The sequence below is a fragment of the Panthera pardus genome, unplaced genomic scaffold (assembly GCF_024362965.1).
Source record: "Panthera pardus isolate Hobbes unplaced genomic scaffold, ASM2436296v1 HiC_scaffold_12, whole genome shotgun sequence".
NCBI classification, from domain to species: Eukaryota; Metazoa; Chordata; class Mammalia; order Carnivora; family Felidae; genus Panthera; species Panthera pardus.
In genome coordinates, this window is record NW_026526677.1 from 11,896,408 (window position 1) to 11,910,769 (window position 14,362).

Here is a 14,362-nt window from a genome sequence, read left to right on the forward strand (position 1 = left end):
CTAAACGCCGGTCCAGTAGGAGTATCAGGCCTCAGCAGAGACAGACTGAAAACCGCCTGGGAGAGACTCCTTCCCAAGCCAGAGCAAACTGGCCTCCCTCAGCAAGCCCCAGAGGGAAAGCAGTTCAGGAGTCATAAGTTACAAACCACACGAGGAAACAAGCCAGCAGAAGAGGAAGTAGCAGCAAGAACAACAAGGAGGCAAATGTACATGCCGTGACCCATATGGGACAGAATATTCCCAACATTTATTAGTCAAAGATCACCACTGTGGCTTTCAGCCAAAGCAAGGTAATTGAATTGCAGAGCCATGGACTATGCGTCATTCAGATGTGGCAAAGGAGCTCCACAAACCGTTTCTTTACAGATGCAGAAACAGGGATTCAGAGAGGGGAAATGACTTGTCTGAGGCCACCAGCAGGTTAGCAGCAGATGAGGAACAGAATCCAAACTCCGGAGCTAGCCCTGTGCCACTTTTGCTGCTCCACGATGCCCTAGTTTCCCAGGTAGGCATGAATATCGTAGCTTCAAGAGAGGACCAGGAGAAAGGAGGGACAGAAAGACCTTCTCAAGACCTGGGAAGCACCAGAACCAAGGACCCGGCTCTCATTAGCCAAGCTCAGATTTGGCTGTGTGATAACTAGAAATTTTAAATAAACCCCATTCTATCTTTTGGTTTGCATTCTGCTGACCTGTTTCTCTTTCTTCTTCTTCTTCTCCCTTCCTTAGTCCTTGTCCTTACTGTCAGCATGACAGAATTATCATCAGAATTGGGGCAGGTCAGTTCTGATAGTTTCTTCCTCCTGCCCACTCTCCAGTCAGGCCCTGCTTGTGCACTGTGTATAAGGATCAAGGAGAGGGGAAAGGGAGAGGGGAGTGGGGAGACCTGATACCTTCAGGCCAGCCTCACTAGCTGCAGGTACTTGGCAGGGATGGGGGTGAAGGGGAGTATGGAAGTTCACATGGGTTCAGCCCTACACGGCCCAAGCTTTAAACACCAGCTCAGACATAAATAAGGCAACAGCTCTTGGCCCATACAAGCATCCCCTCGGGCTTTCAGAATTCATTTGTTATGTAGGACACTAGGCTCACACAATCCCAGATTCACCCAGGGTATAATTGTAGATCAGAAAACCAAATTATTTTACAGTAAGAACTAATAGCACACAGTAGGTCCAGAGTAAGTGCTCAAAAATATTGGTAGAAAGTGAAATAAAAGTCCTATGATAATGTTGCTCTGGCTTGAATACTCATTCCCAGCCATTTGTGGCCTGATTTTCCAGAGACGTGTTTGAGAGTTATTGTCACCTTTGTCTGCTTTATTTATTTATTTACTCATCCGATAGTAACAAATATTGGTTGAGCACCTGCTATGTACCAGATACTGCACTAGATCCTGTAATACAACAAGAAGCAAAAGGACACAGTGTCTTCCCATAAAGAGTTCACAGTTTCCTAGAGGTAACTAGAGGATGACTAGAGGCCAAACAAAAAGGTCATTAAAGTATACAGTGACAGGGGTGCCTGGGTGGCTCAGTGGGTTAAGCATCCGATTTTGGCTCAGGTCATGATCTCACAGTTCATAGGTTTGAACCCTGCATCGGGCTCTGTGCTGACAGCTCAGAGCCTGAAACCTGCTTCTGCTTCTGTGTCTCCCACTCTCTCTGCCCCTCCCTGACTTATGCCCTGTCTCTGTCTCTCTCTTTTTCTCTCTCTCAAAAATAAAATAAAAACATTAATGCTCTACATTAATTAACGTTTCATTGGGAGGTACAATCCTAGGGCAGCCAAGGTAAAGGGGCAAGGAAACTAAGGCAGGGATGGAGACAAAGCAAACTAAGGGGGTATGTTACTGAGCTGATCACAGCTTAAGGAAAGACACAATTGTTTAATCATGCGTATATCTTTAGACAGACCACATGAAGCCCCCTGTCCTCCAAACAGTCCAGTGGAAGGAAGAGAAAGTGATTTGTCAGATCCCACCTATCTCTTGTCACTAATGCATTCATGTTCACTGGCACATGGAATGAAGTCCTCTGTACTTCTGAGTTGCATTTTCCAGATTTTCTGGCCAACTATTGGAGAAGCCATATCCCATGGCCATGGCCCAGTGCTTTAGCTGAGCTCAAAAGTGAAGAAGGAGCCAAAGTCTCTTAGGGTCCAGTAGTGTTTAGGGTCTCCAGATACAATATAGCATGTCACAAGACAGCTCTGTGCTTTGAGTTTGCCTCCACGACACCTGCTAATAAACATACATGGTTAGAAATTTCTTGGGCACCTGGGTGCCTCAGTCGGTTGAACATCCAACTTCGGTTCAGGTCATGATCTCATGGTAGACTAGTTGGAGCCCCGCATCGGGCTCTGTGCTGACAGCTCAGAGCCTGGAGCCTGCTTCAGATTCTGTGTCTCCCTGTCTCTCTGCCCCTCCCTAGTTCGTGCTCTGTCTCTGTCTCAAAAATAAACATTAAAAAAAATTCTTACATATTTCCACCCTTCAACCTTCCCTGCCCCAATCCCTAGTAAACCCTATTCTACTTTCTGTCTCTATGAATCTGCTTATTCCAGGAACCTCATGTAAGTGAAATCATACAGTATTTGTCCTTTGGTGTCTGTCTAGTCCCAGTGTTGACAGGCCTCAAAATGCTGGCATAAAATAATTGCTGGGATGTGGACTCTTACATTGGATTTCCCTCCTAAATGGGATGTCTTGACCTGTTTGCTCCATCATCTCAGAGCCTGTAGGTCTCCGCCAATGACTGTTCTGGAATCTCACGAATAGAGTTCTAAGACTGCAAGTTTCTTACTATATTTGTTTTTTTATTCACTTATTTCTCCAACAAATATTTACTGACCTACTATGTGTCAGATGCTCTTCTAGGGAAGACTGGTATTCGTGTGGTTAGGTTGTTAAAATATTGAAATATATTCCTCTTGTAGGTTAACAGATGCTTTTCCAAACCTGCCAAGTACCCTATCTTCTGTGGTCCCTGCCCCAGAAACCCTGATATTCTCCATGATCCACCAATAAAGGAATAACTGGGCCAATAGGAGGCCTCTAGGACCCTCAAACTATGGTCCTCAACCATTCTGATTAGTCAGTAAACAGAATAGACTTAGCCATACTCCCACAGGACTTTCAGGATGGTGAGCATATAAGCCAACCACCTTCCCTTGCTTGGATCTGGTATACAGCATCACTGTCAAGATGACCATAACACAAAAGTCTGATCTCAGTCACCAAAGGGTCAAATGGATCAATCTGGGTTCAGTTGAAGAAAAAGCTTTCTGAGAATCAGAATCAGAACTGTCTGTAGGGGTGCCTGGGTGGCTCAGTCGGTTGAGCGTCCGACTTCAGCTCAGGTCACGATCTCACGGCCGCGTCGGGCTCTGGGCTGATGGCTCAGAGCCTGGAGCCTGCTTCCGATTCTGTGTCTCCCTCTCTCTCTGCCCCTCCCCATTCATGCTCTGTCTCTCTCTGTCTCAAAAATAAATAAACATTAAAAAAAAATAAAAAAAAACTGTCTGTAAATAGTAGGTAGGGAACCACTCTGCCCTGGAGGCATCTAAGCAGAGTTTACATTGTATTGGATTGTAAGGCTGTATTGGAGAAGACTCAAACCTAGGCTGGGAGAGCAGGTCCTTTCCAATTATGGGATTCTATGAGTCTAAATTGGGCATCAGTAAACTACAGACCACAGCCAAAATCCAGCCCCCACCCCTGTTTTTGTAAATAAAGATTTATTGGAACACAGCATTCCATGCATTTATGTATCATCTACTTTTGAACTACAAGGGCAGAATTGAGTAATTACCACAGAGGTCATTTGATTGCAAAGCCTAAAATTTTTTTAAATTTTTTTTTTCAACGTTTTTTTATTTATTTTTGGGACAGAGAGAGACAGAGCATGAACGGGGGAGGGGCAGAGAGAGAGGGAGACACAGAATCGGAAACAGGCTCCAGGCTCCGAGCCATCAGCCCAGAGCCTGACGCGGGGCTCGAACTCACGGACCGCGAGATGGTGACCTGGCTGAAGTCGGACCCTTAACCGACTGCGCCACCCAGGCGCCCCCCTAAAATTTTTTACTCACTAGCCATTTACAGAAAAAGTTTGTCAACCCCATTCTAAAAGACCCTTAGGATGAATTCTTTGACAAAGCAACCAATCACTTCTAATTACCTGTGTCATTAATCCAGATTGGCATGGCTACTAGATTGCTTTCCTTAAAGTGATGCATGTCTTTGTTTAGGATATTAATAAAATATATTCAGGCAATCCCTCTGAGTCAATATGACTTCCCATGCTGTCAAATGGATGAGTAGAAGAAAGTCAAGCTCCTGAGATGCTTTAACATTTCTTTTCTCCTATTTCCATGTGAAAGGTTTGAACTACAGTGTCAACCTGAACATGGCAGCAAGCTCAACAAAGCTGAAAGCAGATACATACTGAGCTCCTACCTAGGTCATAGGGAACTTTTTATGGATGATTGCTTTACATGGATGATTTTACAACTTCATCTGTTACACACAGGTAGATGCTACTGTTTCTGTTTCATAGTAGAGGTGATGGAGGCTTAGGGAGTCTCCCGAACTTGCCCAGTCACATATGGAGCCAGGGTGTTGCCTACATTTCAAGTCTGAAAACTCTGTTTCACATCCATGTTTGTCAATCCAGAAGGTACTTTGAGTGACTATACAAACCCCAACAAAGTCTAAAGATTGAATGAACCCACAACACAGCCCATGCTCTTAATGTCACATTTAGATCACCAAAAAAGATAGTAGAGAGACAATAGGAATATTTCAATGGAGGACCCAAACTCCCAAGTCCACATAATTCTGGAAGAACCACCTCACCTAACTTTCCTGTTTTACCTTAACCTATTCATGATTATTTCAAGTAGAAAGAAAAATGTCTCTGTTCAAAGTCATTTGAAGATTGTGTGGTTAAAGAGGGAAAGATTGAATGGCAGACTGGTTTTGTGTTAACAAGTAATGAGACAAATAGAGAAATATAAAATCTGCCAGCAGTTGACTCAGGTCAAATGCCACTCAGTTACTTCTTTTGTTCAGATATTCCTTAAGGAGGAAGTTACATGACAGGAAAGAGTTGAGGACTAAGAATTGAGGACAGAAAGAAATCCCACTGTGTTCCAGCCCTGTTATGTGCAAAGCCCTTTGTGTGAAGCTGCTTTCAGCTGAAGGAGAATACAAGAGTACTCTTCATATTAGGCTGATGTCATTAGGAACCCTGAAGGCAGATGGGACGGGAGAATGGGTTGGTCCTAACTGCTCTGTCTCTGCAGAGCTTAGCTTGGAGAGGAGATGGAAAGGGGCGGGGACCTCTAAGGGCTCACTCGGTCACCCAGACTCTTAAAAGAGCATCAAATTTGGCATTGGCTACTCCAAATATGGTGCCTACAAAGATTGCTTGACAAATAGATGCTCAATAAGTGTTTGTTTAATGGGTGGATGAAACAAGCTTCCATTCGAATGTCCTGGAAAACTGTGCAGGGAAGGATTCAGAGGCAGTCTCAGAGATCAGCAAGAATGGATGGTGTGACTGCTGACTGGTGTCTGCCATGATGTGAAATAAGGAAGCACAGCCTGAAGACGGAGTCAGAATTTGTATCTTCTTAATGCAGTGGAAATGTCATCTTACATCACAGACTGTGTCCCTCAAACCTACATATGGAAATGGCAAAGAAAAAAAGAGCAGAAAGGGAATAGTTGATGAGGATAAAAAGCACTAGAAAAATCGGAAGAGTGGAGGGAAGAGTGTCAACACAGAAAAGAAGGAAAATGGCATAGGCTGACAAATCCTGGCCTAGCTTTCAGTGGGAATATGCAGAATTTCACATGAGCCTTCCGTTTTTATCAACCAGGTTAAAAGGATTTGAGGAACCACAGTGTTCTTATTTTGGGGTCAGACCGCAAACAATGCTGGTGAGAACAGTCCCAGAGGGGAAGGAGATGACAAGGCAACTCTCAAAACATCAGGTTAGCAATCAACAGTTCAGGAAAGAAAATGTCACTGTGTTAAATGATACCTCCTGGATTTTCCAGAACCAAGTTTATTCTAGAGTGTATATAAGTTATTGTTCCCTGATCCGTTCATTTGGTGACCATTTGGCTGGTTTCCTGGCTCCCTGCTAAAAATAAGAAATGGATTGGTCCCTGCAAACATAGCCAGAATTTCCTGCCCGTCAGACCACAGGTGAAATGCAGAGGTCAGAAACACCTGGACCAGCTCCAAGCCCACACAGAACTGAAGCTCAGACATGAATCATGGTTTGGCTCAGAAAGTTGCACGTGCTCAAACTGAGTAAGAAAGCAGACATGGGACTTCCCTCTTACCTCTTTCTGGGGGAAGTGAAATCTCTCTTCTGCACAGAGATGCCTACCCTTTGTAGAAAAGTTTCCTTTTTCTTCTGTAGACCAAAGTTGCGTTTGTAGGCCCTGGAGAGCAGCGATCTGGAGAGTTTCTGCGATTGCATATGCATTTCAGCACAGGCAAAACCAGAGGAAGTTGCTGGTGAGCAGAGTAAAGCAAGAAAGGAATGGGTGAACCCCTGTCGTCCAAGTCTCATAGCCACTTCCTCCCACCTGACCACCATGAGCAGCTATTCTTGAAGGTAGCATGCAAATTCAGGCTGTATTGGAATTCCCATCTTTTACACTTCTCTTTTCATTGTTTCCCCGTGAACAGAAAAGAGAACTTCCTCGAACACGGCAGAGTCATAGGCTTTAGATCATTACAGGTATACAGAGATTCCAAAAAAATAATCAGTATCTTTTGTTTCTTAAATGAGTCCTTGCTGCTTATTTTCCTGAGTACAAAAGCAACAATTATTCAATACCCATCCCTGTGTTTGGACTTGGTAGATTCTCACTAAAAATGTGCCAAATACGTGAAGCTATGCTCATTTTTGAAAACTCAAAAAATACAGAAAAGTAAGAAGGAAATTTTTACATAATCTATAAAACTTACCAGCAAGATATCATCGCTGTCAATGGGTTGATGTATTATCTCTCAAATGATATCTATGTACATAGTGGAGGTCACACTGAAAGTCTGTTATGCTTTTATCACTTCACTTTACGGCATAAGAATTTCTTTTTTTTTTTAAGTTTATTCATTTATTTTGAGAGAGAGAGTACGAGCAGGGGAGGGGCAGAGAGGGAGAGAGAGAGAGAGAGAGGGAGAATCCCAAGCAGGCTCAGCATGCTCAGCATAGAGCCAGATGCAGTGCTCAATCCCTGTGACATCATGACCTGAACCAAAATTAAGAGTTGGACGCTCAGCCGACTGAGCCACCTAGGCACCCCCAGCACAAGAATTTCTTATGTTACTGAAAGTTTTTGAAAATATGATGATGATGGCTGTAAAATATTTTGTGATAGGGATGCAATCTAATTTCACTCTTACCAGCTCTTTTAGCTATTTTCCACTTTCTGCTATGGTAGAAATGAAGAAGACAGTTCAAACACATGATGGCTGGGTGTTCAGAGATATAGGAACACCTGAATAGAGAATTATCTATATTCACCTTGCTTGTATTCTCATCGCAGAAGACTGAAACCTCAACAGGATCTATCACCGGGCAAACAGAACGTAACAAATTGTCAGCATGTCTCCAAAACCGTGTAACATGTGAGGGTTTTCTCATGATGATGAACTAGCCCCATGACAGTCTGGAGAGGAGTGTGTGGGAATTTCAACAGACTTACCAGACATGCTTGAGGGCACTCAGCTCTAATTTTTCTAGTCCTAGGATCGCCCTACTGAGCTACAAATTTATAACTAATTCATTTACAAATTAGCCAGGACAACCCATGTACAAGCTTTCTTCTCTGACCAAATATAAACCAGACACTCATTCATACATTAATCCCTCTTGGATATAAGTAAATTCCTCCAAGTATGATAACCTAGGCATGAATAAACCCAGAGCATCACCAAGGTTTTAGTAATAACTAGTGAAGTTCAACCTGTGAACCTAGACCACTGGCCTCATTCTATCTGAAGATACCTGTCACTGCATCAGCGGCAATATTATGGTCATTTATTTCCCTGAAACCTTTCCCAGGACATGTACAGGTGATAGTGTAGTGATACCTGTAAACTGAAATATGACATTTTCTTTTTTTCTTTTTTCCCAATACTTTTAAAATTTATTTATTTATTTTTATTTTGAGAGAGAATGAGAGAGAGAGAGAGAGAGAGAGAGAGAGCAAGAGGTGGAGGGGTAGAGGGAGAGAGAGAGAGAGAAAGATTGAGAATCTCAAGCAGGCTCTATGCTCAATGCAGAGCCCAACTCATCACTCAATCCCACAGCCTTGGGAATCATGACCTGAGCAGAAATCAAGAGTCAGACAACCAACAGCCACCCAGGTGCCCTGAAACATGATGTTTTCAACCTCAGCACTGCATCTGGTTTGTGATATGATTTTGGGGGCCACGAGGGTACAATTGTGAGCTTCCTTAATTCCCTTGGATCCTTTGGCTACCACCGAATGTGCTAAGAGGCACCTTACTGGTCTCAAAGAAGTAATGGAGCTGGGCTTCGATTAATCCTGCTACCAGATCAGTGGGTCTGGAAACACTGTTCCAAAGTATGGAGTCTAACAGACATAGTATTAGCACACAAAAGGAAATTCATGAAATTATGTTCTCCTAATGATAGAATGAATGAATTGTTGCTTTAAAAAAATGAGTAATAAAGAGCCACATTCTTTTTTATGCACCTATACTGAGCACATAAACTTAACAGCAGAACGAAAAAGTAAAACTATAACAGCAGGTACCAACTTATTGCTAACGATACACACACAGAGGATGTAGAAGTGTGTAAATACATACACATATGTTTCTTGGCCACTGTCTGCTTTTGGTAGGTCAAAATCTAGATTATAGTATAGATTTTCTCTTTGTTTTAACATTTCTACCTGAAAGGAAACAACACAGTGTGGGGACCACTTGCCTTCACTCTGAATGCTGAGGACAATGCAGACTGAGGTTCACGGAATCCGCTTCAGGTCCCTTCAGCTCTGCTTCAGGAAATAGCACCTCCAAAGCCTATACTATTAGGCTTGTAACAGTAGAACTCCACAGTCCTTGTGTCCAAGATTTTCAGTCTTTTCTTGTGGGTGAATTGCCTTTACCTTCAGGTGAATGGGAAACCCAGCCCTCAGCCTTGACCTACAGCTACTTGCCTAGGTAAGGCGGAGGCAGTGTGTCTCAGCAAGGATGATGCTACCATTCACCTCTGCATTTACAGTAAAAGGAAACTAGTATTGGAGTCCCAGGGGAGAGCAGTTCAGGAAACTAAAACATCAAGAGAGTGAATAAAAAGCAAAACGAGAGCTTTCTTTCAAAGCCGGAAATCTCCCATGGAGGAAGCACTAAGACATGCGGTCGCACTTTTTCTGAGAACCCACCGTGGCTGCAGAGTAACCAGCCTGGGGCTGGGGGCTGTGGGGGGCAGTGAGGGTGGTTAACTGGTAAGGATAAAGCTAGGACAACATGATTTTCTCAAAGTCCTGATGGACCTTAGTATTCCATTTGATTCTCATTTCCCCATTTTGCAATTAGATCAGCCCAAAGAGGAACTGGTGGCTTTAGGGGAGCTGCTGTATGTGTTTTGTTTCAGCAACTGCCTTCTTTCCCATCTGTTCGGTTTGCACCAAGCTCGCTGGCCGCTCCTTAGGGCTGGCGTGTGGCCGGGGCTTCTGAGCCATGAACAGCCTCAGGGGTGCTGTCCTCTTGTGGGCACTGGCAGCGTGGGCTAAAGCGGATGAGTCTCTGGGTGAGACAGATGAGACCAGATTTCAAAAATGCAAGAATACCTTAAAACTACCTGTACTGGAAGTCTTACCGGGAGGTGGCTGGGATAACCTGCGGAATGTGGACATGGGACGGGTGATGGACCTGACTTACAGGAGCTGCAGGACCACGGAGGATGGACAGTACATCATCCCCGACCAAGTCATCAGCATCGCCCAGAAACAGACCAATCTGGAGATGAACTCAGAAGTCCTGGAGTCTTGGGTGAATTACCAGAGCAGCACCTCCTACTCCATCAACCTGGAGCTCTCCCTTTATTCCAAGGTCAATGGCAAGTTCTCCTCAGATTTCCAGAAGATGAAGACCCTTCAAGTGAAAGACCAAGCCATAACAACCCGCGTGCAGGTGAGAAACCTGATCTACACAGTCAAAATCAACCCAGCTTCAGAACTCAGCTGGGGCTTTAAGAAGGAACTCATGGACATCTCTGACCGCCTGGAGAATAACCAGACACGGATGGCCACCTACCTGGCAGAACTGCTGGTCCTCAACTACGGCACCCACGTCATCACCAGCATGGATGCTGGGGCTGTTCTCATCCAGGAGGACCACATCAGAGCCTCGTTCCTGCAGGACAGCCTGAGCAGCCGTACTGCCCTGACCGCGTCTGCCGGTGCTGCCTTCCAGAACATCGTGAACTTCAAATTTGAAGAGAACTACACTTTGCAGAACACCCTCACCAAGAGCTACCTCTCCAACCGAACCAACTCCATGGTGCAGAGCATCGGAGGGCTTCCTTTTTACCCAGGCATCACCCTCCAGGCCTGGCAGCAGGGCATCACTAACCACCTGGTGGCCATCGACCGTGCCGGCCTGCCTCTGCATTTCTTCATCACCCCCAACATGCTGCCCGAGTTGCCGGGGCCGCTCGTGAAGAAGCTGTCGAGGACGGTGGAGGCTGCCGTGAGACACTATTACACATTCAACACCTACCCTGGGTGCACAGATGTCAATTCACCCAACTTCAATTTCCAGGCCAACACTGATGATGGCTCTTGCGAGGGAAAAATGACCAATTTCTCCTTCGGAGGAGTTTATCAAGAATGCACCCAGCTCTCTGGGAAGGAGTTTGTCCAACTCTGCCAAAACCTGGAGCAGAAGAATCCACTCACTGGTGATTTCTCATGCCCCTCTGGCTACTCCCCAGTCCACCTGCTGTCCCAGATCCATGAGGAGGGTTACAACCACCTGGAGTGTCTGAGGAAGTGCACCCTCCTCATCTTCTGCAAGACTGTGTGCGAAGATGTGTTCCGGGTGGCAAAGGCTGAATTTAGGGCTTTTTGGTGTGTGGCCAGTGGGCAGATACCAGAAAACTCAGGACTGCTTTTCGGAGGCCTCTTCAGTGGTAAGAGCATAAACCCTTTGACGAATGCACAGTCATGCCCTGCTGGCTATTTTCCACTGAGACTTTTTGAAAATCTCAATGTATGTGCCTCTCAGGACTATGAGTTGGGCTATAGGTTTTCAGTCCCCTTTGGCGGGTTCTTCAGCTGTGCAGTGGGGAACCCCTTGGTGAATGCTGCCATATCCGGAGATTTAGAGGCACCTTCTCTAAGAAAGTGTCCCGGGGGCTTCAGCCAACACCTCGCCCTCATCAGTGATGGGTGCCAAGTGTCCTACTGTGTCAAGGCTGGGCTGTTCACAGGAGGGTCTCTGCCCCCTGCCAGACTCCCACCTTACACCAGGCCACCCCTCATGAGTCAGGCTGCCACCAACACTGTCATGGTGACCAATAGCGAGACTGCAAGCTCCTGGATTAAGGATTCCCAGACCCACCAGTGGAGGCTGGGGGAGCCGTTAGAGCTACGCAGGGCCATGAGGGTCATCCATGGGGACAGCAGCGGTCTGTCAGGAGGGGCGGCAGCTGGGGTCACAGTGGCAGTCACTGCTGCCCTGGCAGCCACCATCACCCTGGCCATCTACGGCACCCGGAAATACAAGAAGAGGGGATACCAGGCATTGGAGGACGAGACACAGAGTTTGGCTGCGGGCACGGCAGCACCTGGAGATGTCCCCAGCCAAGAGCAGGAGCAGAGTCCAGCCTAAATCTCTCCCAGGAAACATTTCTCTCATCTCTGGCCAGAACCACAAGCATGCCTCTCCTTCCTTCTTTCTCCACTTCTGCCTGAGGACTGCAGCAGCAGGTGCAACAAAAGGCAGGTATAACTTTGTGACTTCCTTAGGGCCCTGGGCCAGGAAATGAACAGAGAGCTCTGTGGACAGGGGTTGGGGTGGGGGAGGAGAGCACATGTGACTTTTTAAGCAAAAGTCATCAGGGGTAGGGGCTAAAACACAAAGAGGGTGTCTTTTCTCTGTGTGCATCATGGATTATCTTCATCTGAATATATGTGAAAAGAGAGGAGGGAGCATGTTAATATTTGGATTTGGAGACCATGCGTTTAATCTGAGGTCAGCCACAGTTTCCAATTCACGAGCTATAAGAATTTCTGCCTGTACATGTTACCCTCCCCCTGTTCTGTTTTGGTTTTTTTGTTTTGTTTTTAATCTCTCTGTATTTCATGCTCCTGGAGGCTGAGTGATCCCCTGGAAGACCCAGGAGGTCCCATGTGGCCTCTGATTTTCAGCATAGAGGGCTCTGTACTGATGGACTGGGTCCTTACAACTGTATCTAAACAGAAAGATGCTGTCTCTCCTAAGTCCATGTTTTCCAACTTTCCAACCACAATTCAGACTTACTCCGACCAGACCACTCTTGGCCTTCAGACTAGTGTCATGAAGTCCTCAAAAACAGATTTTAACTTAAAATCTTCTATTAGGAGGTCAAGGGAGAAGGGATGGTTTGGAGAAAAGGCATGAAGAAAGAAAGGGTGAAAGTTGGAAAAGATCCTGGTGCTCAGGGTAACTGGAATTCTTACCCATAACCACCTACCTGGCTTATGGAGCTGCAGATTTAGGTAAAACAAGCATTCCATTTTCTCAGTCTCTGTTACCAGAGTATCGTCCTTTCTTTTTCCATGAGTGGTCCTTCCCCTTCCTGTCCTTGTATCACATGTACACATCCCCAAATACACACGTGCACATACCTCCACAATCCCCCTCCCCCGGCCTCCTAACACACACACACCCCAAACACAACCCCACTCCCAACTCCCCCAAACATACACACCCCAAACACACACAGAGCCATAGACACACACACACACACACACACACACGCACACCACATTCCTACAAAAAGTCTGCATTTCTCTAGGGGTGGGAGATAAGGAAAAATGCAAAAAAGTCAAAGTAAGCCCACACCCAAGTATTATTTCCTCCCTAAAACCAAAACAGAATAGAAACTACCAATTATGTATCCTACCTTTGTTTTTTGTTTTTTGTTTTTCCAGCAAAGGGACTGATATGATCAAATCCCTGTTTTTAAATGAAGCAAAAAAAAGGCACCCAGCACCCTCTGTGACACATGTATTTCAGTCCCAGGCTGACTTCCCTCAGGCATCTAGAGGGATGCATGCCTGTTACCTGGCATTTGGGGCTTTGCCCAATTTTAATACCAATCTTACTGAATTATAATGAATAGGGTGAGTCTATTAATACTTCTCCACATCTTTTTTTCTAATTTTCTTTTTTATTGAGTAAACTCTACCCTCGATGTGGGACTCCAACTCATGATGCTGAGACCAAGGGTCACGTGCTCTACTGACAGAGCCAGCCCCTTCTCCACAACCTTTTTAATAGTTACACAACTCTTCACCAAATCCAATGTCATTAATGAGCTCATTTGCATGAAGGATAATCTGTCCTCACCTCGTTAACATTCACAGTCAAGAGCTTAGGTTCACATAAGTCCTGAGGAGCCTGAAGATCCCAGCCTGGGGGAAGATGGGAAGGAGGTTCCTTGTCCGCCTCCCACTGTGAATACCAAGCGAATCACAGAAGGTGAGCCCTGCCCCCCCCCCCACCCCCCACCGCCAGCCACAGGCACTGATTTCTACATCCTCTTCTCTGAACCCTGCCTAAGCATTAAAATATTCTCTCAAACCTCTGGGTGTTTTGTGGGTAAATTTCAGCTGAGCTAACCACTTTTCTGCAAATTCCCCATGAACCCCTTGAAGATTACGGAGACTGAGAGACAACGGTCCAGCTACAGGCTTCCAGACTTTGCGCTAACTGCCCTTGGAAATAAAAATTCTTCACAAACTTCTGTTTCTCAGAGTTGCACATAACCATGCATTAAAAATGTGGACCTAGGGGCGCCTGGGTGGCTCAGTCGGTTGAGAGACCGACTTCGGCTCAGGTCATGATCTCATTCATGGTTTGTGAGTTCGAGCCCCACGTCGGGCTCTGTGCTGACAGCTCAGAGCCTGGAGCCCGCTTCAGATTCTGTGTCTCCCTCTCTCTCTGCCCCTCCCTCACTCATGCTCTGTCTCTCAGAAATAAACATTAAAAAAAATTTTTTTTTAAATGTGGACCTAAGGAACACTGTCCGGCTGCTCATCCACAGGAAATGAGAACACAGGGCTTTGCAGTTTGCAATCATCCTTTTGCCGAGTCAGC

At 45.6% G+C, this 14,362-nt stretch overlaps 1 protein-coding gene and 1 long non-coding RNA gene across 2 annotated transcripts in view; one reads left to right on the forward strand and one right to left on the reverse strand.

The window, feature by feature from the left end:
• LOC109246483 (uncharacterized) overlaps nt 1-7,137 on the reverse strand; it is a 38,000-nt gene extending 30,863 nt beyond the window's left edge. The window contains exon 1 of the long non-coding RNA XR_002071365.2: nt 6,355-7,137. This is a non-coding gene — a long non-coding RNA (uncharacterized LOC109246483). The remainder of the gene's footprint in view (nt 1-6,354) is intronic.
• Nucleotides 7,138-9,619: 2,482 nt separating this feature from the next.
• On the forward strand, nt 9,620-14,005 carry MPEG1 (macrophage expressed 1). Its single transcript, XM_053899678.1, has one exon. The coding sequence runs from the start codon at nt 9,737-9,739 to the stop codon at nt 11,888-11,890; it is 2,154 nt and encodes a 717-aa protein (XP_053755653.1). The 5' UTR covers nt 9,620-9,736; the 3' UTR covers nt 11,891-14,005.
• The last annotated feature ends 357 nt before the right edge of the window (nt 14,006-14,362 follow it).